This window comes from Triticum aestivum, chromosome 7D, assembly GCF_018294505.1.
Source record: "Triticum aestivum cultivar Chinese Spring chromosome 7D, IWGSC CS RefSeq v2.1, whole genome shotgun sequence".
Lineage (NCBI taxonomy): Eukaryota > Viridiplantae > Streptophyta > Magnoliopsida > Poales > Poaceae > Triticum > Triticum aestivum.
The window spans coordinates 570,011,501-570,036,309 of NC_057814.1; the positions used below are offsets into that span (position 1 = coordinate 570,011,501).

Consider the following 24,809-nt stretch of genomic DNA (forward strand, 5'->3'; position numbering starts at 1 on the left):
ATGCATAAATCGAGAGTACTGCAGAGTTATATCACATCAAATTGTTGATGCGGTTCTAACTAAAGATAGAAACTGTCTTGGACATGAACCTGCAACGATGATAAAAAAAGGGGTGCCTAATCCCGGCGCTGGCCCTCCACCCTCAGAATTCCGCCGACACGGCTGATGATGGGCTTTATGCGCTCCCTGAGCGGCGCGAGGTCAGTATCCTCCGGCAAGCTCTCCAGCGCGGCGTCGAAGTCGAGGTCGGGGTACCAGTATGCCACCTTGGTGAGAACCTTGGTCATGGCGCCCTGGCAAAGCCTCCGGGCCTCATCGGCCAGCGAGGCCGCCCGGTTGGCGTGAAGCTGCTCCAAGGCCTCGAGAACGCACTCAAAGAACACGGTCAGCTTGGCATTGGTGGTCCCGCTGCGCTCTGGGGCGTACCTCATGTTTGGCATCCCCATGGTAGCCAGCTGCGTGGTGATCCTGTCGGGGACGTCCTCGAGGCGGCCGATCCAGCGGTTCACGCCCTCCTTGAAATCCTTGTGCTCGGCGGCCTCGTTCTTCTGCAGCTGCTTCTCGGTCTCCAGCTCCCTGGCCAGGGTCCCCTCCCGGGCTTTGGCCTCCGTGAGCATCCCCTCGAGGCCCTCCAGCTTCAGTGTGAGGTCCTTGATGGACTTGATGGCCTCGGAGAGCTCCCCGGCCTTGCTGATGGCCGTGCCCTGCGCCTCCGTCAGAGCGCCGTTGAGCGTGTCCTTCTCATGGGACAGCTTCAGGACCTGCTCCTTTAGCCCATCCCGCTCCACCTCCAGCTCCTTCACCTTGCCAGCGTGGACTAGGGCATGGGCATCGAGCGCCTCTTGGTGCCTCTGCTCCAGCTCACGGGTCCGCTGCAAGACAAGCTTCTCCACCTCTTCATCCTTGCCGCGAAGCGTAGCGGCAAGCTTCTCCTCGCGCGCGGCGAGGTCCTCCTCCTGGGAGTTCAGTGCAGCCTCGTGCTGGGTCCGGGCAGCTTCGGCGGCAGCGGCCAAGTTCTTCATCGTCTCTTGGGCCTTCTCGATGTCGGCAAGCTTCATGGTGAGCTCCACGTCGCGCTTGGCCAGCTCGCCCTGGGCGGCCTTCAGCTCCTTGTGAGCCTGGAGGAACCAGTCCTGCGTCTCGGCAACGCGCTTCTGGAGGTCCGCCTCTGCCTTCTCCACCACCGCCGTCCTGGACTTAGCCTTGTCCAGGCGGGCGCGATGGAGCGCCTGGAGCTTCCGGAAGCTGGCACCCATGGCGTGGAGGAGCCGCTCTTCCTGCGAGCCATCGCTACCAACGCTCGGCTCGTCGACGACCTCAAGCCCGGCGGCGGCAAGCACTTCGTTGTCGAACACCTCTCCCTCGACGGGTGTCCTGGTGCTCGACGCGCCTGGAAGGTGGACGAACAAGTCGTCACTCACCTCAGGTACTTGCCGGAGCCGAAAGCAGTAGAGGAGGAAGGCTGGTCATCAGCCACCTCCTCCTCCTCCTCCTCCTCGGCAGCGGCCCTACCGGCCTCCCCGGCAGGCCCCTTGCCGGTCTCCTCAGCGGTGGCCTTGCTGGCCTCCCCGGCAGGCCCCTTGCGGCATCCTCAGCAGCGCCCTTGGCGGCCTCCTCGGCGGCGATCTTCTCGGCGTCCGCCTCGGAGGCCTTGGCGACGTCCTCGATGATGGCGTCCACGTCCTCTGGGTTCACCGAGGAGGAATCTGGACACCGAAGAAAGGAGTGAGGCAAGGCCAAGACCAAGGGTCAGCAAAAAAGAAAAAGGAACAGGGACGAAAGGCGAGCGACTTACCAGCGCCAGTGCCAGGCTGGGAAGAAGAAGTCCCCTCCCCGCCAACATTTGGCGTCGAGGCAAAGCCGCCAGCGCCCAAGTTCTCCTCCTCCTCCTCCATGTGCGTGGGCTCGGTGCTTGGCGCCCTTACCGAGGACGCCCCTTGGGGCGGCGTGGTCGATGGGGGCGGTGTGTTGGGAGTAGCCCTCTGCGGCTCCTCCTGCTGCCGCTCTCCTCCTGCATACCCGGCAAGGTCAGCACCAAAGTATCGTACCCCTGACACATGTCGACGAGGGGAGAGTAGTGAGCTTACGCTGGGGGCTGTGCCGGGGGCTGCTGTCCGGGCTGCTCAACACCACCAGTGGCGCCCTTGAAGTACCAGCCGGGGGCTGGCCGCCCGCCGAGATCTTGGCACTCTTCACCCTTTGGGCCAGCGTCTCCGCGTCCCTGCAAAGATGAAAGCAAGTCAAGACAAGCGACAAAGATTGAGGAGACAGAGATGACAGGAAGAAACCAGATACTTACTCGTCGTCCACCTCCTCCTCTGCTGTTTTCCTCTTCCTCCTCGGGCCGAGGGATCCGAAGTCGAAAGTGACCCCCGCGTCGGCATCTACCGGAGGAGGGGAGGAGGGCGGAGTCTGCGTGCGCTTGGACAAAGAAGAAGCAGATGCCTTCTTCCTTGCTGCCGCGGCCTTCACCACCTTCTTCGCCGCCGCGGCCCTCGTCTGACGCGCGGACTCCTCCGGGGACTTTGGCCGCCGCGCGGCCCTGACGGGCCGCACCGGCTCGCCAGAGGTGGCCGGCCGCAGGACTCGCCCTCTCCCCGTGGCCGGAGGGTCAACAGCCCCGGCCTCCTCCGACGACGACTCGTTGGCTGCGTCCTCAACCAGAGGAGCCTCGGTGCCGGTGCTGCTGGCTTCCCCGGCGGCCGCCGCCCATCGGGCGAGCTCCTCCTCCTCCGCGGCCGTCGCGGCCCTGTCCTCCACACCACCGGCGCTACCGGCCTCATCGGCAAGCTGCGCCTCCCTCGCCCTTGTGGCGATGTAGTCCAGTTCCGCCTGGGTGCTGTCCTGGACAAGCAGCCGCTTGGCGTCGGTGTTGATGTACCCCTCGTGTAGAGTGTCAAAGAACTGCTGCACCTCGACGTTCTCCGGCTCCTTCCAGCTTGGGTTAGGGCCATGCGCGTTGCAGTCCGGCATCATGGCGATGATCTCGGTCCGGTGCGAATTATTGCACAGCGGGACCACTCCCGCCGGCAGCTTGAACAGAGGCCCCTTGAAGACCTTGCCGGCCTTCGCGGCGGCCCTCGCGACCTTGCTGGTCCGCTCGACCTCGCCGCCGCGGCCCACATCGAGCTGGAAGAGCCGCTGGCAGAAATGGGCATGCCCCATCACTGTGAAGTTCTGGTCGAGGCCGGGACGAAGCCGCCTTATGTCGGCGGGGTTCGTGAAGAGCCAGGCTGGCCTCCCCTTGTTGTGCAGTGGAGCGATCCAGCGGCGGATGAAGCCCGCCCCGATCATCTCAAGGGTGAGCCTGGCCTCGGTGAGCCGAAGGATCCTGGTGGTGGCGACCGTGAGCTTCTCGTCGGCGGTGTCGACGTCGCTCCAATCGCTTCTGCGGACCGGCGGCACCCGGCGAACTTCGCAGAACGTTGGCAGGTCCTTCTCTTTGATCCAGCACCATCGGCCCCGCCATTCTTCCCACCTCTCCTTCATGGCGCCATCCGGGTACGCTCCCTTGGACCTTGGGATCCAGGTGATGCAACCAGAAATGGCGCCTCCCGTCTGGATCCGAGGGAAGAAGTAATGGCGGAAGAGCGCTGTGTTGTGTTGCACCCCAGTGAAACCCTCGCAGAGGTGCGCGAAAAGGGCCATGCACGCCACCGCATTCGGGGTAAAATCCAAGAGGCGGAAGCCAAAGGTGTGCATGATGTCGCTGAAGAAATCGGAGAAGGGAGGACAAAGCCCGCAGGAAAAATAGTCGACAAAGAAGGGGTACCAATTTGGGGCCGCCTCGGCGCAGTTGGCGGGGATGACGCGCGTGGCTGGATGCCCCGACTTCTCTCCCCCCGTCTTCACCCCCCACAGGGGCTTGAAGGCTTCCCGAAGCTCGAACACGTCAACTGTCGAGGGGAAGAAGGCGGACTGCGTCCGCTGCACCGCCAGCGCACTCTCCGACGGCTCCGCCGCTCCGGCATCCTTGGCCACTCCCTTGCCCTTGGTGGATTTTGGCGCCATGGCGGCTGAGGGAGGGGGCAAGAAACAGAGGACGGCGGGAACGCAATGGTGACGAGTAAGAGCGAAGCTTGGGGAAGAAGAGGAAGGCGAACGGAGGCTTCCGAGATTGGGGTTGCGCGAAGGGTAAAAGGAACAGTGCGCCCGCGGTTATCCCTTTTTATGGGGAAGGTGCGCGTCGCGCTGCCCATTTACTGCGATGTGACGCATGTGTGCGGGAACCGCCCCACGCATGCCGCCCACGTCACGCGCACCCCCCCACGTCGCGCATTCAACACGGGTCGTGGGAAGCGCAGCGCACGAAAAGTTTTACCACGGTAAAAACCGCCCCGCCTGCCCGCGCACCGTTTTGGGCCTGGCCCAACAATGTGTCGCGCTTATGTGTGGCCCAGGCCCGGGGGCTCCTGTCGGTGTACGAAAGTAGGGGCTCTCCTTTCGACCCCTTTACTTGTGCACGGGCAGTCGGAGCCACGCGCCACGGCCGCACTTGACGAGGCAGGGGAGGTGAACCGAGGTAAAACCGAAGCCCGAGTCAGCCAGAGTAATGCCAAGGCTAAGACCACAAAGAGCAGAGGGACGAAGCGGGTTCCCCCAGCAAGACCCTTGCCGGGGCAGCCTCAGCGGCCCCGGTAAGACTCTTGCCGGGGCGGCCCGTCCAACACCAGCGGAGCACATCACCCTTGAGCCCACAGTTTCCAGCACCATCAATCACGTTGGGCCAGGGCTCGGGAGGCACCTCCATGGTGGCATGCAGATCTTTGTGAAGACAAGGAACACTCAATATGAGAAGAGGATTAGAAGACGACGATCCTCGGCAAGATCCTTGCCGAGGAAGGCCACCAGACCCCCGGCAAGATCCTTGCCGGGGACGACAGCGCACCACGGCAAGACCCTTGCCGGGCCACCCGTCAAGGCCCTCGCCGAGGACGCCAGCAGGACCACTACCAGGCCCGCACCAACCAAGTCTCCACCGCCGTTCGCATGCAGCTGCCAGCTCAACCAGCTGAGCGGGCACCTGCGTGGCAACATGCAGCTCCCAGGCGAACTCAACAGGCACCTTCGTGGCGGCATGCAGATCTTTGTGGAGGCTCCACCACCGTGCCACCTTAGCTGCCTGCCTGCCTACATGGCGCCGCACGCATCACTGGCCGGGGCACGTGTCGAAGCGAGGAGGAGCAGCGACGGACGGGACGGGCCTCGCCCCCGTCCCCGATAAAGCTAGGGGACACCTCAGCGGCGCATTAAATGCGTCTTGTCCTGTAATATGAGCGATAAGCTCGTAATACTGTACGCCTTTCCACCTCCTGTATGCCACTGTGGCAGCCCCTTTCGACTATAAAAGGAGGCCCATGGCATACTTGAGAAGGATTCGGCTCTTTCGAACCACGCACTCATCATAGCTAGTTCGAGAGCTCAAGAACTCTCTGAAATACACCCACCAAAGCAGGACTAGGGTTTTACGCATCCTCGCGGCCCGAATCTGGATAAACGATCCTTGTGCTGATTACTAATCCTACTCTTCTCGCAACCCTGCGCCCCGGCAACCGTAATAGGGATTCTTGTGATCCCATAGATGTCGTTCCACACCGACATTCGACTACATCAACCGCGTTACTTAACGCTTCCGCTTTCGGTCTACGAGGGTACATGGACACACTCTCCCGCTCGTTGCTATGCATCACCTAGATGGATCTTGCGTGTGCGTAGGAAAAAATTTGAAATTACTGCGTTCCCCGACATGTGTTTCACATGTGTGCCGAACAAAAGAAAATATCACTTTCTCCGGCGGTAAAATCATACTCCAGCGTTGTCAGGGAGAGAGCAGGTCGGTCGCCCCACCCACATTCGTTAACTTCTAATCCTACATGTGTGTTGATCGCATTCCACGTTCAGCATACATACTCACATTGCAAGTGACCATTCTTGCTTGCTTGTTGTTCATCGGAAGCAAAGCTTCAAATAATATCAAGCCATCCCTCATGGAGCTAAGCATAGGAGCCGCTCTCCTCGGTAACCCTTGACCCCCCTTGATCATTTGTTATGGAAGTCATGAATGCTAACATTCGAGACAAGACACTCATGTTGCCAGACCCAAAACCTCAACGGAGGACAATCTTTCTTGAATCTTAATTAGCATGCAAGTATTCCCCATCCTGAAAATGGATAGAAATGGATGTATCTAGAACTAAAAATACGTCTAGATACATTCATTTCTGCGACAAGTAATTCGGGACGGAGGGAGTATATACTGAACATATACTTATTCTATATGAATTTTCGTTGATGACAACAGGAATGGAAAGAAATTCTAAAGAGATTTTAGTCTAAACATATCCAAAGCCGGTTGATAAGTTTCCAAAAAAACAATTGATCAAGAGTGCGTTTCCTGGCTATTTTGTATCCCTATAATGTATCAGGACATGCTTTCACACCAACGGTTCAATATTTAGATGGAATACTAGTACACACACCAGGATAAGGCGTCAATAAATATTTACCTTTTTCATTCCGCATTCTAAATAGATTGACACATGAAACATACCTGTATATATATGCCCACATATGCATCCAAAGATTCATCGAGCAAACAATCAAACACTCTAGCCTACCATTACACCCATCCCATAACTTTGTCAACTATTCTCTTTGAAATGGAGAATGTTGTAGTGTTGATTGTTGGCGCTGGGCCAGCAGGCCTTGCAATAGCATCATGCCTTAGCCAATTCTCAATTCCCTATGTCATTGTCGACCGTGAAAGTTGCAGCACGTCGCTTTGGCGCTACCGCACCTACGATCGCCTCAAGCTGCATCTTGCAAAGGAGTTCTGTGAGTTGCCACACATGTCATACCCACTAGATGCGCCAACATACATACCAAAAACCTTGTTTGTGAAGTACTTGGATGACTATGTTGAGCGTTTCAATATTAAACCCAAGTATCTCACTAGTGTGGAGTCATCCACATTTGACAACGACGAAAAATGTTGGTCCATCGTGGCACATGACATGGCAAAGAGCACAATAGTCAGGTTTATAGCAAAGTTTTTTGTCATGGCAAGTGGTGAGAATAGTGCGGAGAATATTCCAATGATCCCCGGACTTCAAAGTTTTCCGGGTGATGTCATCCACTCCTCAAGCTACAAGTCAGGCAAGAGCTACTCTGGCATGAATGTATTGGTCGTTGGATTTGGCAACTCTGGAATGGAAATTGCTTATGACCTTGCGGTCCATGGTGCCAATACTTTAATCGTTATACGAAGCCCGGTATGTACACGCACTATATATTATTTTTTGACCTGGAAACACTAGGGGATCCCCCCCCACCCCCACCCTACGGGCACTATATATTTTCAGTGGGTACAGGGCAATTTCTTATTATAGTCACCACTAGAAGGATGCAATTTTTCAGAGTTGTTACTAGAAAGTTTTTCATGTTATAGAGCGATAGACTATTTTATAACATGCACAGACAACTAAATAATTAGACGAACTACACCGAAAAAATAACTCTTCAAAGAAGATGATTCTATGAAATTTTATTTTATGATGCAGGCTTCAAAAGATATGTGACATGTTTTGTGGTTCCAGATTCATATAATGACAAAGGAACTAATCCGGTCGGGGATGACACTTGCTCGCCGTCTTCCATTGAATCTAGTCGATAACCTCCTTGTGATGGCGGCGAATTTAATATTTGGAGACCTATCGAGGTATGGCATCAGAAGGCCAAAAATGGGTCCAATGATCCTCAAGTCAGAAACCGGCCGATCCGCTGTTATTGATGTTGGCACTGTTGGGTTAATCAAAAAAGGTATCATCAATGTAAGTATATCCTTGACATGACATAAATTTCATAACATATGTTGTCTTCATATGCCAAGTTATCAATATTCTAATCATCTCCTACAGGTACAAGGGAGTACTAGTAAGATCATGGGCGATATAGTTGAATTTCAGTGCCGTAATAAGATATCATTTGACGCGATTGTGATTGCAAGTGGATACAAAAGCACAGCAAATATATGGCTCAAGGTTTGAATATGTCTGAGTTTGTTTCCTTGGCGCAACAATTGTTAAATCTACTAACAAGCTCTATGTTATTTTTTTATCCTAGAACGGTGAGAACATGTTAAATTGCAATGGACTGCCCATCAAAGAATATCCGAATCACTAGAAAGGTGAAAATGGGCTCTACTGCGCTGGGTTAGGAAGGAGGGGATTGGCTGATATTGCAGCAGATGCCAAGAACATCGCCAATGACATCAAATCAGTGATAGGCGCTATGTCCGGCTAAATTGTCAAATCAGTGAATGTGTCTTCGACAACGCGATGCCTTCCATCGCTGGGCTCCTCAACGAGATCAGGGGTGAGATCCGATGCTGGGCTAAGGCAGGGGCACAAGGCCTGCGGATTGTTCTGCACCAATCCTAGGATGTTCACTGAGTTGTATGATGTACTGTAAAACTAACCTCCTAGGAGGACTGTAACTTTTCCCCATCCTTTCAATGCAATCAAACGCAAAAGTTTTGCGTTTTCTCGATTTTTCAAAATTCACAGGGGTATATAGTCACAAAGACTCAGAAGCACTACTGTTTAACTACGTACCTTCGATCATTTGTGAACATTTTTACAAATTTGTGAACATTTTTTAAATTCATTAACTTTTTTCACTATTTACAAACATTTTTTTAAATTGTGTACATTTTTTTATATTGTGAACAATTTTTCAGCATTTTCTTTTGAATCAATAAACTCTATTGTAATTGGCAATCTATTTTAAAAAATTTAGGACATTTTCTAAAATGCATAAAAAATTGAATTAGAAAATCTTTTGTTCAATTTCTTAATAATTTTTAATACACGGACTTTTTTCAAAATCATGGACTTTTTTATTTATAAACATATTTTTTTAATTGCGAACATTTTTTAATATGCAAACATTTTTAGAAAAATCCGGATCATTTTTTGAATTCACAAACATTTTATGTTTTCTTGAACATTTTATTTGAAATATATCAGTTTTCTAAATTTCAAAACCTTTTGAATTTCCAAATTATTTAGAGTACAAAAAGTAAAAATGAATCAGAAAAAAATATAAAAAATAAATTAGAAAAACAGGCACCCGCACATGGGCCGGCCCAAATGGGCGCACCATGTCTTCCACATCGCGCACAGCGCAGTATAGTGGGTCCCTGTGCACGGGCCGGCCCAGGCTGGGGCATACTCTGCAAAACGGTCTTTTGTCACTTTGGCATTGGTGGTAAAATTTTGCAACTTTGAGGACAATTTTAATGATGTACCGCCAGAAGCAATAGCTTCTTTATTGTTAGGGAAAGATATGTGATCTAGATGAAATTGTATTGCAACATGTGACCATCCTTAGCTTTCTCCAGGTGTTGGATGAGGCCGCCGCCAGGGCAGCGGCGATCCCCATCGCTCTTGAGGTTGCTGGAGCGGTTACTCATATAGAGGCGGTCATATTAGACCTCGACTACGGCGGCAGGGATGGACATTCGATGCGATAGTGAGGATTCCAGAACATCCTCAGCCTTGCAAGATCTTGTAATTAACTAGGCTAGGTTAGTTGTTCCTAGAATTTGATCTATCAGAAATTGTTTTGTCCTAGATTTAATTAAGCTTCTTTTCCTTTCGCCTAATTTCCTTGAACCACAACACAGATTTCTCGTACTTATTTTATCTACCATGGACGATGGATCCGATTAACTGGAAAAAAATCCAATTTTCTGTTGAGTATGTTGAGAGTTGGTTGGCTTGGGACCCTTCGGTCTAGTACAATTGGATGCTTGAATTACAAATGGGTTACCTTTTCTGGCAGGAAAACCTATATGTATATTGATGTCATGGAAGTGTACATGGTTAGTTGACAAACACAATTTGCTGGAAATATTGTTAGTCATTTTATATTTTGAACCCAAAGGAGCGAAAGGAAGACCACTACTAGCCTGACAACTATGTTGTCATGTACACGAAAACTGATAGTTATTATAAGGACCGAGGCCTTTTACTGGATATGCTAGAGATGTTCTTAAACCTTAAAACTTTTTTATCATGTGCTGCTCGTGCATGTGCTATCTAGTTTCAGTTCGGCCAAGCTGCAAAAAAAGTAGTCATCACTTGTCTCGTTTTCCCTCATTAAGCTCACGCTTCTTACCAGGACTAGCGGGTAGGCCCAAGGTAGCAGCGATGTCGTTATACATGCGCAATAACTTTATCTGACTAAGTAAATTGTGCCCCACAACAAAATATAATGTGTGTGGCACAATAGGTGCCTCTCACACGAGTGTAGAAACACTACCTATACCGCTATACGTGTTTCACATGTGTGCCGAACAAAAGAAAACATCACCTTCTCCGGCGGTAGAATCATACTCCAGCGTTGTCAGGGAGAGAGCAGGCCGGTCGCCCCACCCACATTCGGTAACTTCTAATCCTACATGTGTGTTGATTGCACTCCTAGTTCCTACCATTCAGCATACATACTCACATTGCAAGTGACCATTCTTGCTTGCTTGTTGTTCATCGCAAGCAAAGCTTCAAATAAGATCAAGCTATCCCTCACGTAGCTAAGCATAGGAGCCGCTCTCCTCGATAACCCTTCATCCCCCTTGATCATTTGTTATGGAAGTCATGAATGCTTACATTCGAGACAAGAGATTCCTGTTGCCGGACCCAAAACCTCAGTGGAGGCCCTAAATCCTAATCTTTAGATACCTAATTTATCGGAAGATGTGTGGCGTGGTAAACTGGTAATACACCACTTTTTATTTATATCAATATCCTGGCCACTATGATATATTACCTCCGTCTCAAAATTCTTGTAGTAGATTTGTCTAGATACGGATGTATCTGTGTATCTAGACAAATGAAAAAAAATGTTGTACAGTGTCACTGAGGAACCACACTTATAACTGTCGTGTCGCCTCTCTCTCTGGCGACACGGGGGGTCGACATCTTCCCACGCCCTCCTCTCCTTGAGCTCGCCGTCGCCTGAGGAGCCCGTCTGCAAAGCCCGGTTAGGCTCCATGGATGGTACCGGCGGGGCATCTCTTTGGGAGGCGCCCGCGTGGATCTGGCGCGATGGTGTGTGTGAGTTGGATCCGTCCATGGCGACGCAGTGTCAGCCTCGGGTTGTTGTCTACTGTGTGTGGGAGTGGTGGTACCATGGGGCAGCCGAAGAGGCGGGGGGTTGCGTCTGCAAGCACAGGCATGTTATGTTACAGCTTAGCGACAGTTGTGGCTACCTGTGTGCGGGTTCGAGGGCACGGATCTAGGCAGCACCCGGTCTGCTCACTCCAGCGTCGGAGCTGGCTATCCGGGGCCTGCAGCGGTGCGACCAAGTGCTATTGTTGGCGGAATGCTACACAGGCCCCTTGTTCGTGTGGGGCGCAAACACGTGGTGGCGACACGGTGGGCAGACCTGGGCCTGGCCAGCCCATTAGTCCCGGTTCCGCGCGAACCGGAACCCATGGGGTGCATTAGTCCCGGTTCGTGAGCCCAGGGGGCCGGCCGGGCCACGTGGGCCACTGGTCCCGATTCGTCTGGACCATTTGGTCCTGGTTCAAGGCACGAACCGGGACCAATGCGCCTCGCCCCTGGCCCATGACTATTAGTCCCGGTTTGTGCCACAAACCGGGACTACAGGGTTGGTCCTCGTTGCGGCCAGAGTTTAGTCCCACCTCGCCAACCAAAGGGCGCTCACACCGGTTTATAAGCCCGTCCCTCTCAACTTTGAAAGAGATTGTCCGTTTTGTACACGAAGTGCATCCAGTTTTTGCCGTAACCCTCTCAACTTTCTTGCACATGCTATGTGAATGAAATGATGATACCATGCCAACTTTCAACCTTTTCAGAGTTCATTTGAAATGCTTTTCAATTTTAGAGTCTTATATCTCAAAATAATTAGTAAATGCATGAAAAATAACAAATAAAGTCAGAAAGGATTGAAAAATGATGATGTGGCTTTGAATGGTGCATTTTGAACACACAAAAAGTCAGGAGTTCAAATAAGTTCTAGAAAATGAAATCCTTTTATAGCAGACGAGTTTCCGGATGAAATCCTGATACTTTGAAAAAGATTGTCCGTTTTGTACACGAAGTGCATCCAGTTTTTGCCGTAACCCTCTCAACTTTTTGCACATGCTATGTGGATGAAATGATGATACCATGCCAACTTTCAACCTTTTCAGAGTTTATTCGAAATACTTTTCAATTTTAGGGTCTTATCGCTCAAAATAATTAGTAAATGCATGAAAAATAACAAATGAAGTCAGAAAGGACTGAAAAATGATGATGTGGCTTTGAATGGTGCATTTTGAACACACACAAAGTCAGGAGTTCAAATAAGTTTTAAAAAATGAAATCCCTTTGTAACAGACGAGTTTCCGGATGAAATCCTGATACTTTGAAAGAGATTGTCCGTTTTGTACACGAAGTGCATCCAGTTTTTGCCGTAACCCTCTCAACTTTCTTGCACATGCTATGTAGATGAAATGATGGTACCATGCCAACTTTCAACTTTTTTCAGAGTTCATTTGAAATGCTTTTCAATTTTAGGGTCTTATAGCTCAAAATAATTAGTAAATGCATGAAAAATAACAAATGAAGTCAGAAAGGACTGAAAAATGATGATGTGGCTTTGAATGGTGCATTTTGAACACACAAAAAGTCAGGAGTTCAAATAAGTTTTAAAAAATGAAATCCCTTTGTAACAGACGAGTTTCCGGATGAAATCCTGATACTTTGAAAGAGATTGTCCGTTTTATACACGAAGTGCATCCAGTTTTTGCCGTAACCCTCTCAACTTTCTTGCACATGCTATGTGGGTCAAATGATGATACCATGCCAACTTTCAACCTTTTCAGAGTTCATTTGAAATGCTTTTCAATTTTAGGGTCTTATAGCTCAAAATAATTACTAAACGCATGAAAATAACAAATGAAGTCAGAAAGGATTGAAAAATGATGATGTGGCTTTGAATGGTGCATTTTGAACACACAAAAAGTCAGGAGTTCAAATAAGTTTTAAAAAATGAAATCCTTTTGTAACAGACGAGTTTCCGGATGAAATCCTGATACTTTGAAAGAGATTGTCCGTTTTGTACACGAAGTGCATCCAGTTTTTGCCGTAACCCTCTCAACTTTCTTGCACATGCTATGTGGATGAAATGATGATACCATGCCAACTTTCAACCTTTTCAGAGTTCATTTGAAATGCTTTTCAATTTTAGGGTCTTATAGCTCAAAATAATTAGTAAATGCATGAAAAATAACAAATGAAGTCAGAAAGGATTGAAAAATGATGATGTGGCTTTGAATGGTGCATTTTGAACACGCCAAAAGTCAGGAGTTCAAATAAGTTTAAAAAAATGAAATCCCTTTCTAACAGACGAGTTTCCGTATGAAATCCTGATACTTTGAAAGAGATTGTCCGTTTTGTACACGAAGTGCATCCAGTTTTTGGCGTAACCCTCTCAACTTTCTTGAACATGCTATGTGGATGAAATGATGATACCATGCAAACTTTCAACCTTTTTAGAATTCATTTGAAATGCTTTTATAAACTCTAATAGCAAAAGGAATCAACTAAAAAGCTTTTATAAACCTCTAGTATTTTCGTAAAGAATTAAAATTTAAACTATTCAAATTTGGAAACTAATGGAGTAACAGAAAGTTTATAATTATTCTGAGCTAAAAGAAAAAAGAATAAAAAATAAAGCAAAAATCAAAAGAAAATAAATAATTCAAGAAACAAAAAAATACTAGAAAAAAGATGCCGCCTAATGGGCCACACGGCCTGCATACGACTAGAAACCCATCTGCACATGGGCCAGGATGCAGGCCCGCAGGCCCAATAGGCCCAACATGGCAGTGACAAGGGTAGGCATGTACTGCCTGCATATTAGAGAGGAGCTCAGCACCTGAGCTGCAACGCAGCTTATAAACAGGTGCTGAGCTCTCTCAGCTAGCGAGGTGGGACTAAACTTCCCACCGCACCGCGCCAGCACATTAGTCCCGGTTGGTGGCTCCAACCGGAACCAACGCTCCCCTTTGGTCCCGGTTGGTGGCACCAACCGGAACCAATGCCCATCCTTTAGACCCGGTTGGTGCCACCAACCGGGACCAAAGCCCTCTGCTTCCCGCCCTTTGGGCTGGTGAAAAGAGGCATTTGGTCCCGGTTGGTGCCACCAACCGGGACTAAAGGTGGCATTGGTCCCGGTTTGTGCGTCGAACCGGGACCAAAGCCTTTGCTATATAAGCCAGCACTTAGGAAATTTTCAGATTTCCATCGCCAGTTTCCCCCCGCCCGACGACGCCGCGAGCTCGATCTACGCCGCCAGGCTGCCCCGCCGTCGTCGCCGTCGCCCGTGCCCCCGAGCCCACGCCGTCGCCCGTCGCCGTCGTCCTCCGCCCCCCGCCGCCGTCGCCGTCGCCCTCCGCCGCGCGCCCCCGAGCCGTGTCGCCCGTACGTCACCGTCGTCGTCGCCCTCCGCCCCCGGCCCGCCGCGGTCGCCGTCGCCCTCCGCCACCCACGCCGTCGCCCTCCGCCGCCCACGCCGTCGCCCTCCATCGCCCGATGTGAGCCGCCGCCACGCCACGGCTCTGTTTATTTTTTTCATATAATTTGTATTATTTTTTTGTTCATTGCATTTTTTTATATATATAATGTATATATATATATGTATGTATGTGGTAGCTATATGATGAATGGATGTGGCTATGTATGTATGAATATAATGTTCACAGAATTTTTTTGTTTCTATACGTTTTTTCATATATGTATTAATTTTTTATTGAGGTTAATTATTAGTAGATATCGACTTTAGGTTAGTGCTTAGTAATTGAACTAGTTGATTTAATAAAACTATTTTATTAAATTTTACTATATATAGAAGTAGTTTATTTTTAGTAAGAACTACTTTATTTTATATATTTATAGTAAGTGCTTAGTAGTTGAACTAGTTGATTAATTAATAAAACTATTTTATTAAATTTTACTATATATAGAAGTAGTTTATTTTTAGTAAGAGCTACTTTATTTTATTTATTTATAGTAAGTGCTTAGTAGTTGAACTAGTTGATTAATTAATAAAACTACTTTATTTTATTTATAGTAAGTGCTTAATTAGTAGTTGAACTAGTTGATTTAACAAAACTAGTTTATTTTACTATAGAAGTAGTTTATTTTTAGCAAGGAAATTAATAGAACTAGTTTGTTTTTTAGTTAAAGCAATTATTCCCGCATCGACGTCGACGATGCCTATCCCGCATCCTCGTCGTCGACTCGGCGGAGGAGGCCGGCTTGATCAGAGGGGCCATGTCCGGGACTGGGCTCCGCCGGGCTGGTTTTGGGAGGTGCTACCTTCCGGTGGGCGTAGGTTGGTGAGGAGCCAGCCCGTCGTTGACCCGATCCTTGTTTGGTGGCGGTCGCGTGGGCCAGTGACGGTGCCGAGGCTTCCGGACACCGCGGAGGTGGTACGTCACCGTGTCAGCGAGGAGGACCAGCACGTCCGTCGCTACATGGTTGCGTTGGAGGGCAGGTTCGACAATACCTGGCAGGTTCTTCAGGGATCTCACTGGAGCTATGATCCTGTGATGGTTCCGTCCCTTTGGGTGTCCACCGCCCGCGCCGATACCCGTCGGGCGCTACTGTTCTAGCTGTACTAGCGATGCTATATGTATGATAGTATTCGAGGTGTATTAGTGATAATATTCGACGATGTACGGACGCATGGAGATGATGTAGTTTTGCTTATAATTGAATGCATCCTAATTTGAATACTACTTTATTTTGTGATTTGATTTTGCTTATTGAATGCTCAAAGTGGAAAACTACTCCTACTTTGAATGCTAAAATTGGAGAGCACTATGATTAGTTGATAGCTTATAGGGTTTTTGTTTTCGCAGAAATCTAGGAGCCCCCGGCCCCTCCATCATCCCCGCCGTCGTCCCCGTCACCGCCCCCCTCCGACATCGAGGTGAGACCAGCCAAATCCTCTTTTAGAAAGATAATTAAACGATATTTCGGGTTGACTGTAAGTCTGTCGAGTCTCCATCATATATGAGAGGACGAAGAATCCCGACTGTTGTCGTGGGGGTAGCTTCTCCTTCGTTCCCGTGTGCTAGACAATTTGGTGTAATGCACTCGAGAACGAAAGGAGGAGCTACCATCACGGACGGTCGTAAATGTCAGAGAGGAATCAGTGAGGGAGAGTTCCACCATATATATATGAGAGGACGAAGAATCCCGACTGTTGTCGTGGGGGTCGCTTCTCCTTTGTTCCCGTGTGCTAGACATTTTGGTGTAATGCACTCGGGGACAAATGGAGGAGCGACCATCACCAACGGTCGAATGTATACACCACGTGAGCTGAGAGTTTTCAAGAAAAGACTCGACAAATTGATAGTCAACCCGTGATGAATAATAATGATCTAACTTAGGTTTTTTAGTACATATATTTAATTGTAGACGTTTAATATTTGAATTATGAACATAGGAAATTTCGTACTCGGACGATGAAAGTCTCCCGGGGGAGTGCGACTGGTGCCACGACGACCGAGGTCAGTGCGACAGGCCTCACCTGGACGAAGATCGGCACTTCAGTATTAAGCTGGAGGAGACCTTCGATGTTGAAATGGTACGCAACGACGACAAGTGTTATTTTTTCGTAATTAAGCACGACTTCAACTATTTCAACGTGTACTTTTCATCTTTTACAATTCGGCTAGCTTATCCCATGCCATGCAAGACGCTACGTCTTGGAGAGGGTGGGTTTTGAAGACCATGAAAGTATGGAAACAAAGAAAATTCACCTAAGGACCCATCATGATATAGATTTTGAAGTAAATCTGTATAATTCTGATAGCGTAACCCATTTTGGTTGCAAAAATTGGGAAGCATTTTGCAAGATGTATGGTTTTGATGAGGGTATGCTTGTCACCATGGATCTTGGTGATCCTGACATCGAGCAAGACAATATGGACATTTGGGTCCTTGTTGATACGCCTCTAATTCTACCGCTGTGTGAGTTTCTCAAACATAGTTATTAGCTAATTTATATTGTTCATTTCAAAATAGTTGACAGCTTATTTTCATTGACAGCTTATTTTGATTGTTCAAACAATGTGCGGAACATGGTAGACAGAACCTACTACACCGATGGCTCTGAGTTAACTTATAAGGAGAAAACTCATCTGGTCGGATTTTGTACTGACCTTGAGAATTACAATATCTATTGTAAAACTCCTCCACATTATGGTCAATACGTGCCACTAGTGCACGTGTTGAACTACGGTAACTACTATGGAGATACCCTGGTAAGATTTCTTACTATTACGACATCCGTGCATATTTTGCATACTTCTAAAACTAGTACATCATTGCTAACTATGAAATATTACTATGTTTTTCAACAGATAATCCCAGAGGATTGTGTGCCTCATTTGATGTATCAGAATGGTAGGCTTGATGTTTTGAACATACAACCAGGTCATCCTACGAATCTCAACTGTCCATACCAGATTTCTAAAAGAAGTGGGGACATGCAAATCAAAGAATGGAAAAAATGTATGGACAGTCGCAAGGAGGTTCTTGGAAGCAAAAGGAAGCGAAGCGCAAGAATTGGAGACAGAATGATCTCCATTCTCCATAATAGAGAGTCAGGGTCTATATTGTTTTATGCTATTTTACCTTAAAGAGGGTATTTCGGTCCTACCTAATACTGATGATCATGTGCTAAGAACAATTAAGTAGGGTTGGTTCGATGACTATGAGGATGATGATCGTATGACTTGTTATTAATAACGAGTAGAAGTTGTAAGATGATGATTAGTAGGACTTGTTATTATATATGATGATGCATGATGCGCGCATGAAAAGTTATTATATATCAGCGGGTGAAATGAACATGGATTGGATTGAAGTGAAGGCAACATGCATGTGGTGCATGTCAAAAGTAGTACAATCCAAACTTGATCAAGTTAGGATTAGTATTACTTTCGACATGCACCACATGTTGCCTTCACTTCAATCTAAGCCATGTTTAGGCATAGCAGTACGTAGCGTTGGTAAACCAAGCACGGAGGTATAAGAGAGGACACTTCTCTCTAATAGCTACCTAATAACAACCTAAATTAACCCCCAAAACCCCTAAATCAACCCCTTTCAAAAAAAACCTCAGCTCCAGCCAGATGCTGACGCGTGGATGCATATTGGTCCCGGTTGGTGTCACCAACCGGGACCAAAGGCCCCCCGTCCTGGGCTGGCCGCAGCGGCCACGTGGAGGACCTTCTGTCCCGGTTCATGTAATAACCGGAACTAAAGGCTAAGGGCATTAGTAACGACCTTTTAGTCCCGGTTCACAAACCGGGACAGAAGGCCCTCACGAACCGGGACAATAGGCTTTTTTTCTACTATTGTATGTGGATGGTGTGTTGTGGCAAGGTTGGCTTCGGGCGGTAATTCAGCGACGTGTTAATGCTAGGGTCAACGATTTGGCGCGTGGTGGTGGCGGCGGTGGGCTGCAGGTGGTTGTGGCGGTGTGGGTTGCCTATGGACAGATCTCCTTGTGTCATGGTGCGTATGGTGCAGTGGGTGAGGCGTTGTGGTGGGGGAAAGCGATGTTCCAGCTTGCCTGGCTTTTCACCGGCTTTTCCGGCTTGGTTCTGCACGGCTTTCTTGGGTTCATTGGTGACTAAGCCTCCTCCCATGAGGCTCATCGAGGTGGAGCGTGTTGGACTCTGGGCGAAAGCATTGGCTGATGAAGGTCGGTACTCGCAACAAAGGCATCCTTGAATGTCATTCCCCTTTCTCAAAGGATTTGTCGATTGGTTCACCGCAAAGAAAAACCATGGTTCGATGGGGCTAGGTTGTGGTTGCTGTTGGCATGGGCTGGATCCCCTCCCATGGGGTTCGGTGGGGTGGTGATGTGAGGTGCTCTGGGTGAAAGCTTTTTCTCAACGAAGGCCGGTGCCGGTACTGTTTGATGCACTCGGTCGTCATCTCCTTCTTGTAGACGTTGTCGAGGAGCTTCCCTACACTACGCAGGTTCCTCTCGACTCTCAGGTATTAGTTTGTGTTTGGTGGTGGAGTCTTGTTCGGCATGGTTTTGCTTGTACTTGTCGATGGGTTTCTTGCATAATTGTCCCTTAATAAATCATGGCATTGTGTGGCTTTCAGTCTATATGTAGTCTAAAATATGCTAAACATTTTATATTTGTGAATGGAGAGAATAACTACCGAGGACAACATGTTGAAGTGGCATGGGAATTTTTCCACCTTTTTCCTGTTGTGATAGAAATCACTGGGCATCTCTTTTTTGAATGTTTGGTTGCAAGGTTTACGTAGGGTACATTTAGTAGGATCCCTTGTACTTACGTGCTTTTGGTGGATCCCTTGTACTTACGTGCAAGCAGCATTGTCCAGATTACATACAGGGCTATCTACAAACTGCGTCATATGGAAATGTTTCGAGAGTGTAAGGGCATCTTCAACGGTGACCCTCAAACCGCATGATTTGGACGTGTTATGACATTCAACGCGGGTTTGCATCGGTTCGTAAGGCGGTCCGGACGTACTGTCACCCGTAAACCGGAGACAAATGTGGGGGGCCTTGCGGGCGTTTGGATAGCACCCACGCCCGCTTCTGACCGCTCTAGCTCATCCAAACCACCTCATCCCTCGCCCGTGTGAGTTCCCGTCTGGCACCAGCTGCCCGCATTCATGCCTTTGTAGAGTGGCCGCTCCACATTCAAGATGTCTTAGGGCAGACGCGACCTCTCATTGCCTCTGCCATTGAAGCGGCGTGCCAGCCGGGCGCCGCCCACTGCACGCCGGCAGAACACGTCTCCTCACTGCATTCAAACGCCTCCATTAAACCTACATGGAAGCCGAGAAATCTACTCCGGTTACACGTCCGTTCACGAGAGGGTGGCATTAAATACAACGCCAAGCAAGCTCTCCCCGTCTGCCCGCTGTTTAAAGGAGGCCAGACGCCGGGCAAGAATCGCACCACTCTGCCACTCCCCATCTCCTCCTACAATTTTCTCCACCTTTCGATGACATCCGCTGAGTAGGAAGAGCAGTTCTCCGGTATAAAAGCCGATTGGGTGGCCCGCGAGCCCGCTGGATATGAGCGAGGCAGCTCGTTGCTGCACCTCCCTCACCTAGCCCGACAGAGCAAGTTGCCGCTCCAAGTCGGGCCTGGTTCAGCAACTCGCCGCTCCAAGCCAGCTCGCGGAGGAGTAGCGAGTTGCTCCAGGCCGGCACAGGGGGGAGTACGTCGACACAGGCATCGTCGCTGCAGTGGACGGCACTGTGTCGTACCGTGCCTGCGACCGCGCCATCCGATGTCAACGCACGCGTAACCGCGCCCTGCCAGTAGAAAAATAAGCCGGGTACGTGGAGAGCGATGAGTTGGTGGCTAGAGCGTCCGCGTCCGCCGCCAAAATCGAGGGAAAGTAGAACATGGGAGGCTGCCGCCACTTGGGTCCCAGGAAGGCTACCGCCGGCGCATCGCTGGTTTGCATAGCCGGTGACCTATTTGGTTCTTTATCTCATACCATCACAGGCCCCTGTCTGGGCTCCACAGAAATGGAGGAGCCCTATGCCCCTCCGATTGAATTACCCTCTTTGTCACTCCGATGAGCGGCGCAGCCGGACATAGGGAAGATAATGCGAAAAAATATACACCCCGGGGCTCCCGGCAGTCTGATGAGCGGGCTGCCGGACATGAGGAAGACAAAGGAATCTGCCACGGCAGGCCATAGACTAGCGTAGTGTATCAGAGTAGTGGAAATGGAGCTCTGCGTGGCCGAACATGCACATAGTTTTGTTAAAATATGTCTAAAATGTAAATGTTTTTGTCCGGTTTGTATGAAATCCGCTGTGTTTGCATGATTTCATCTGATTTTTTTAAAAAGAGTTTGAAATATATGCGGGCAGGGTGGGTGTCTCCGGCATCCATGTTCGCAGCTTGGCCCCCCGTCCACGGATGAAGACATGAGAAATTTTGTGGTTTGCGGTTGGAGATGCCCTGAACAGCGTCATAGCTCGCTAGCTAGATGCCTAGTTCAATATATGATCAACCTACACCGTCGATCCATTTGATCAAAATCTGGAAGAACTCCTAAACCTTAATTTGGCATGTGCTCCTCATGCCGGCTCAAGCACACGCATGTAAGGCATGATCTAGCTACCTAGCCTTCTACTGATTGAGTTCGGCCAGGCTAGCTTCACTACACACTACACGCACGGTCTTCTCCCCGATTAAGCTCACGCTTCAGTCCTTGCCAGAACTAAGCCGGCGGGCCCGACGTGACAGCGACGCAGGAGCACGCGGCCTTACCCGATCGAGCAGAGATCGCGCCGCCGCAAAACAAAGGGAAACACCATACGGCGGCCGTGCGTACGTTTGTCGAACGTGCTTAAAAACACACGGTCATCCTTACGCTCGCCCGCGCGCACGTGTGCCAAACTGCATGCCGAACCGAGAAAGTTGAGCCTTAAAACCCATCGATCGATCCACGGGTCTCTGACTGCATCAACCCATTTGTCCTCTGCTTTTCTTGCTTCTCTCTGTATCGAGTTTCCCTGTCTCTCTCTCTCTCTCCAAGATCGAGACGAATAATTAAGAAGAGAGTTTGCCCTACCGTGCCGGAGCCGGAGAAAGCAGTGATGGGCAACGGCGGCGAGGCAGCAGATGTTGCGTCGACGAAGGAGCAGGGGAGGGCGATCATACGCACGGCGAAGAGGGCTCTGGAAGACGAGCAGGCGAAAACAGGAGGGAAGGGCGTCGTGAGGTCGCTGGAGCGGTTCATGGGGAAGAGGAGGAAGACTACCACTACGGTCGCCACGGCCCAAGAATCCTCCTCCTCGTCGTCGTCGTCTCCGGCCGTCAGCTTTTAGCTAGCTGTATCTGTAGGCCCCTCGCCCCCCGATAGCTAGCTGTTACGTCATGCCATTTGATCACCGGCTTGGCAATTAATTTGCTTGTACGGTACTCAAGGAAGAAGCAACACTGGCCTTTTTTTCTTCATGTAGCTAAGTTAAGAGCATCTTCAACAGAGGCACTGTGTGCGCGGGGTGCTAAATTGTTTTAGCGTCGAAATAGCGTATTTTAGCACACAAGAGAGTGTTTGCTTTACCAGGCGCCGTAAAATTTAGCGCGTCGCTATAGCGCCATCAGGCGCTGTAAAATCTAACGCGAGCGAGCAGCCGGTGCTTGGAAAAAATTGAAGCAACACATCGAAAAATATAAAAAAACACATAGTTCAAATTCATAGCATAATAAATTCAAGCCCCACACCACAAGCTATCCATACGATGCAAATAAAACTAGATAAAAATGATGCTACGGTGCAAATATACTAGATAAACTACTCGTCGTCCTCCTCGGTGGTGTAGTCCGACGATGTAAACGCGTCGGCCCACCGAGGATCTTCCTCGTCCCAGGTCGATGCAGGTCCCAGGTCGCACTGGGCTTCCGTCAGTGCCTTCCGCTCACGCTTGTCTGCCCAACGCGTGGCTCGCTCCGCCCTCCTCTGCATCCAGAACTCGTTCTCGGCACCGACATCCTACGGGAAACGCTTGCGCCACACCACCATGGCGTGCTCATCCGCCTCGGCGATGAGGAGGCGGCGCTCCCGCCTTCGCTGGATGCGGCGATCCTCCTCGGTGATTAGTCGCGGGGGAGGCACGAGTTCCTGCGCCTGCTCGTGCATCTGCACGTTCATCTGCGCCCGTGGCCTCCCGAGGCGCCACACCGTCGCGTCGTACGCGCAGATGGCCTCGTGGGTGGTCTCGAACGTTCCGAGCCCAAGACGTGTATCGCCGGAGCGGATCTCCGCGTAATACACGCCGAAGGGGCGGGGGCGGACGGCGCGGAAACCTGTGCTGCTGCGGGGGCGCGGCGGCATGGCTGGGCGCTGGAAGACATAGGGGAGAAGGTGCAGCGGTGACGGGGCGCTAGAAAAGGCGGTGCAGAAGGCGGGACGACGGCGGGGCACCGGAAGAGGCGGGAAAGAAGGCGTGGGAAGGGAAAGGGTGACGGTAGGCGGGCACCCGCGCGCTGATTTGTTACACGTGCCAAACTTTTGCGTGCTTGTTGGAACACGCTAAATAGTCGGTTTTTTCAGGGCGCGGCTTCTCTAGCACGTTTGTTGAAAATGCTCTAATGGCATGCGCATTTTGTATTCGCCAAAAGCGTCAGTTGGTCATTGGACAGCTCGCGCTTTTTAAACGACAGCTCGGACTATTTAGCTCAGACTCCTAAATCCTATGTGCCGCTCACTGCGTTACGTTTCGGTTATGGGAACCGTCTGGAAGGTCCCATTCCGGTTACTGGTTTAAATAACCTTCTCTGAAGGTTCCTAAACCAGGTATTTTATTGGATTTTTGGCATTTTCTTTTTTCCCCTTTTTTACCTTTTCTATTTTCGTTTTTATTTTTTCTATTTTCGTTTCCTTTTTTATTTAGTTTTCTATTTAAAAAATGTTCATGAATTTCTAATATTTTTACCTAATTTAAAATATCAGAAATTTTAAGAACACTTTTTTCAAATAAATATTCCTTTTTCAAAAATTATTTCATAACTTCAAAAATATTCATGCTTTTCAAAAATTGTTCTAGTTTTTACCAATTTTACATGAATTAAAAAAATTGTGTCTCCCAAAAATATTCGGGAATTTCAAACAATGTGGTTTTCCAAAATCTTTCTACTTTTCAAATTTGTTCACAAATTCAAAAAATTGTTCGTGTTTTATTTAATTGTTTAGGAATTTCCAAAAATATTTTCTTTAAAAATAGAATTTCAAAAAATACACATTTTTAAGGTTTGTTCACAAATTGCAAAAAAATGTTTAGATTCACAAAATTTTGAAAATTCGAAAAAGTGTGTTCTTAAAACTTGTTCATAATAATAACAAAAATAAAAAGAAAAAATGAATCGCTACCGGCCACCAGAGGGCGTGTTTGGTTGCCGTGCGCTACAGTACCCGCATTGCATACACTTCTCCACCCAACCTGGCTATGCAAATGCAGCCTCAAATGCACCATATGCATGTCGTTTGGTTGCCTGCATGCCCTCTTACCTGCATGGGCTGAATCACGCTGTCTGGTGTTTGGTTGCCTGCATGTTAGTCCACAAACTCAAGGCATGGTGTTTGATTGTATGCAAGGCCTGATGTGTGGTAACCTCTTTGGTAGTTGGTGAGGTTACCACCACACTTTGGCAAGCACAACAGAGTATAAACAGAGTATCAACTAGCATAATTCAGATATAAGCAGTACCACAGATATAACAGTTCAACGCATAAACCATAAACATGTTCAAAGCAGACTCGATAGTACGCTCGAAAGAGGTGGCCCGGCCCTACTCCTTGGCGGCGAAGGCTTCGCCGTGCTTCCCGCACTTGCTGACGACCTCAGTGCCATCGTCGTCGAAGATGATGACCTTGAGGGTGTCGGGAGTGAGGAGCTTGAACGTCACCATGTAGCCGATCTTGATCTGATGAACGGTTGCGTAGGTGGCCCAACCCTGATCCAGGGTCACCCTGCCGTTCATCAGCTTGACCGTCACCTTCCAGGAGCATCCGGTGTTGTTCCTGAGATTGAACTCCGTCGGCCCCGCGACGAAGTGCTTGGTGAAGTCCAGGGGCATGGGGATGCACTCAAGCTTCGGTGCAAGGATGACCTTGCAGAAGTGAGTTGGGCCATCCTCCTGATGGTAGTGGCCGTAGTTGCGGCGCTTGTTGCTAGGGAGCTCCTCCATGCCCTCGTCGTCACCAC

The 24,809-nt window shown here is 49.3% G+C and overlaps 1 protein-coding gene across 1 annotated transcript; it reads left to right on the plus strand.

Annotated features, from left to right (window-relative positions):
• The first annotated feature begins 6,659 nt into the window (after positions 1-6,659).
• LOC123168865 (probable indole-3-pyruvate monooxygenase YUCCA10) lies at positions 6,660-9,532 on the plus strand. The gene is made up of 4 exons (XM_044586727.1): positions 6,660-7,232; positions 7,596-7,829; positions 7,917-8,039; positions 9,401-9,532. Exons 1-4 carry the CDS (start codon positions 6,660-6,662, stop codon positions 9,530-9,532), a joined length of 1,062 nt encoding a protein of 353 aa, XP_044442662.1.
• The last annotated feature ends 15,277 nt before the right edge of the window (positions 9,533-24,809 follow it).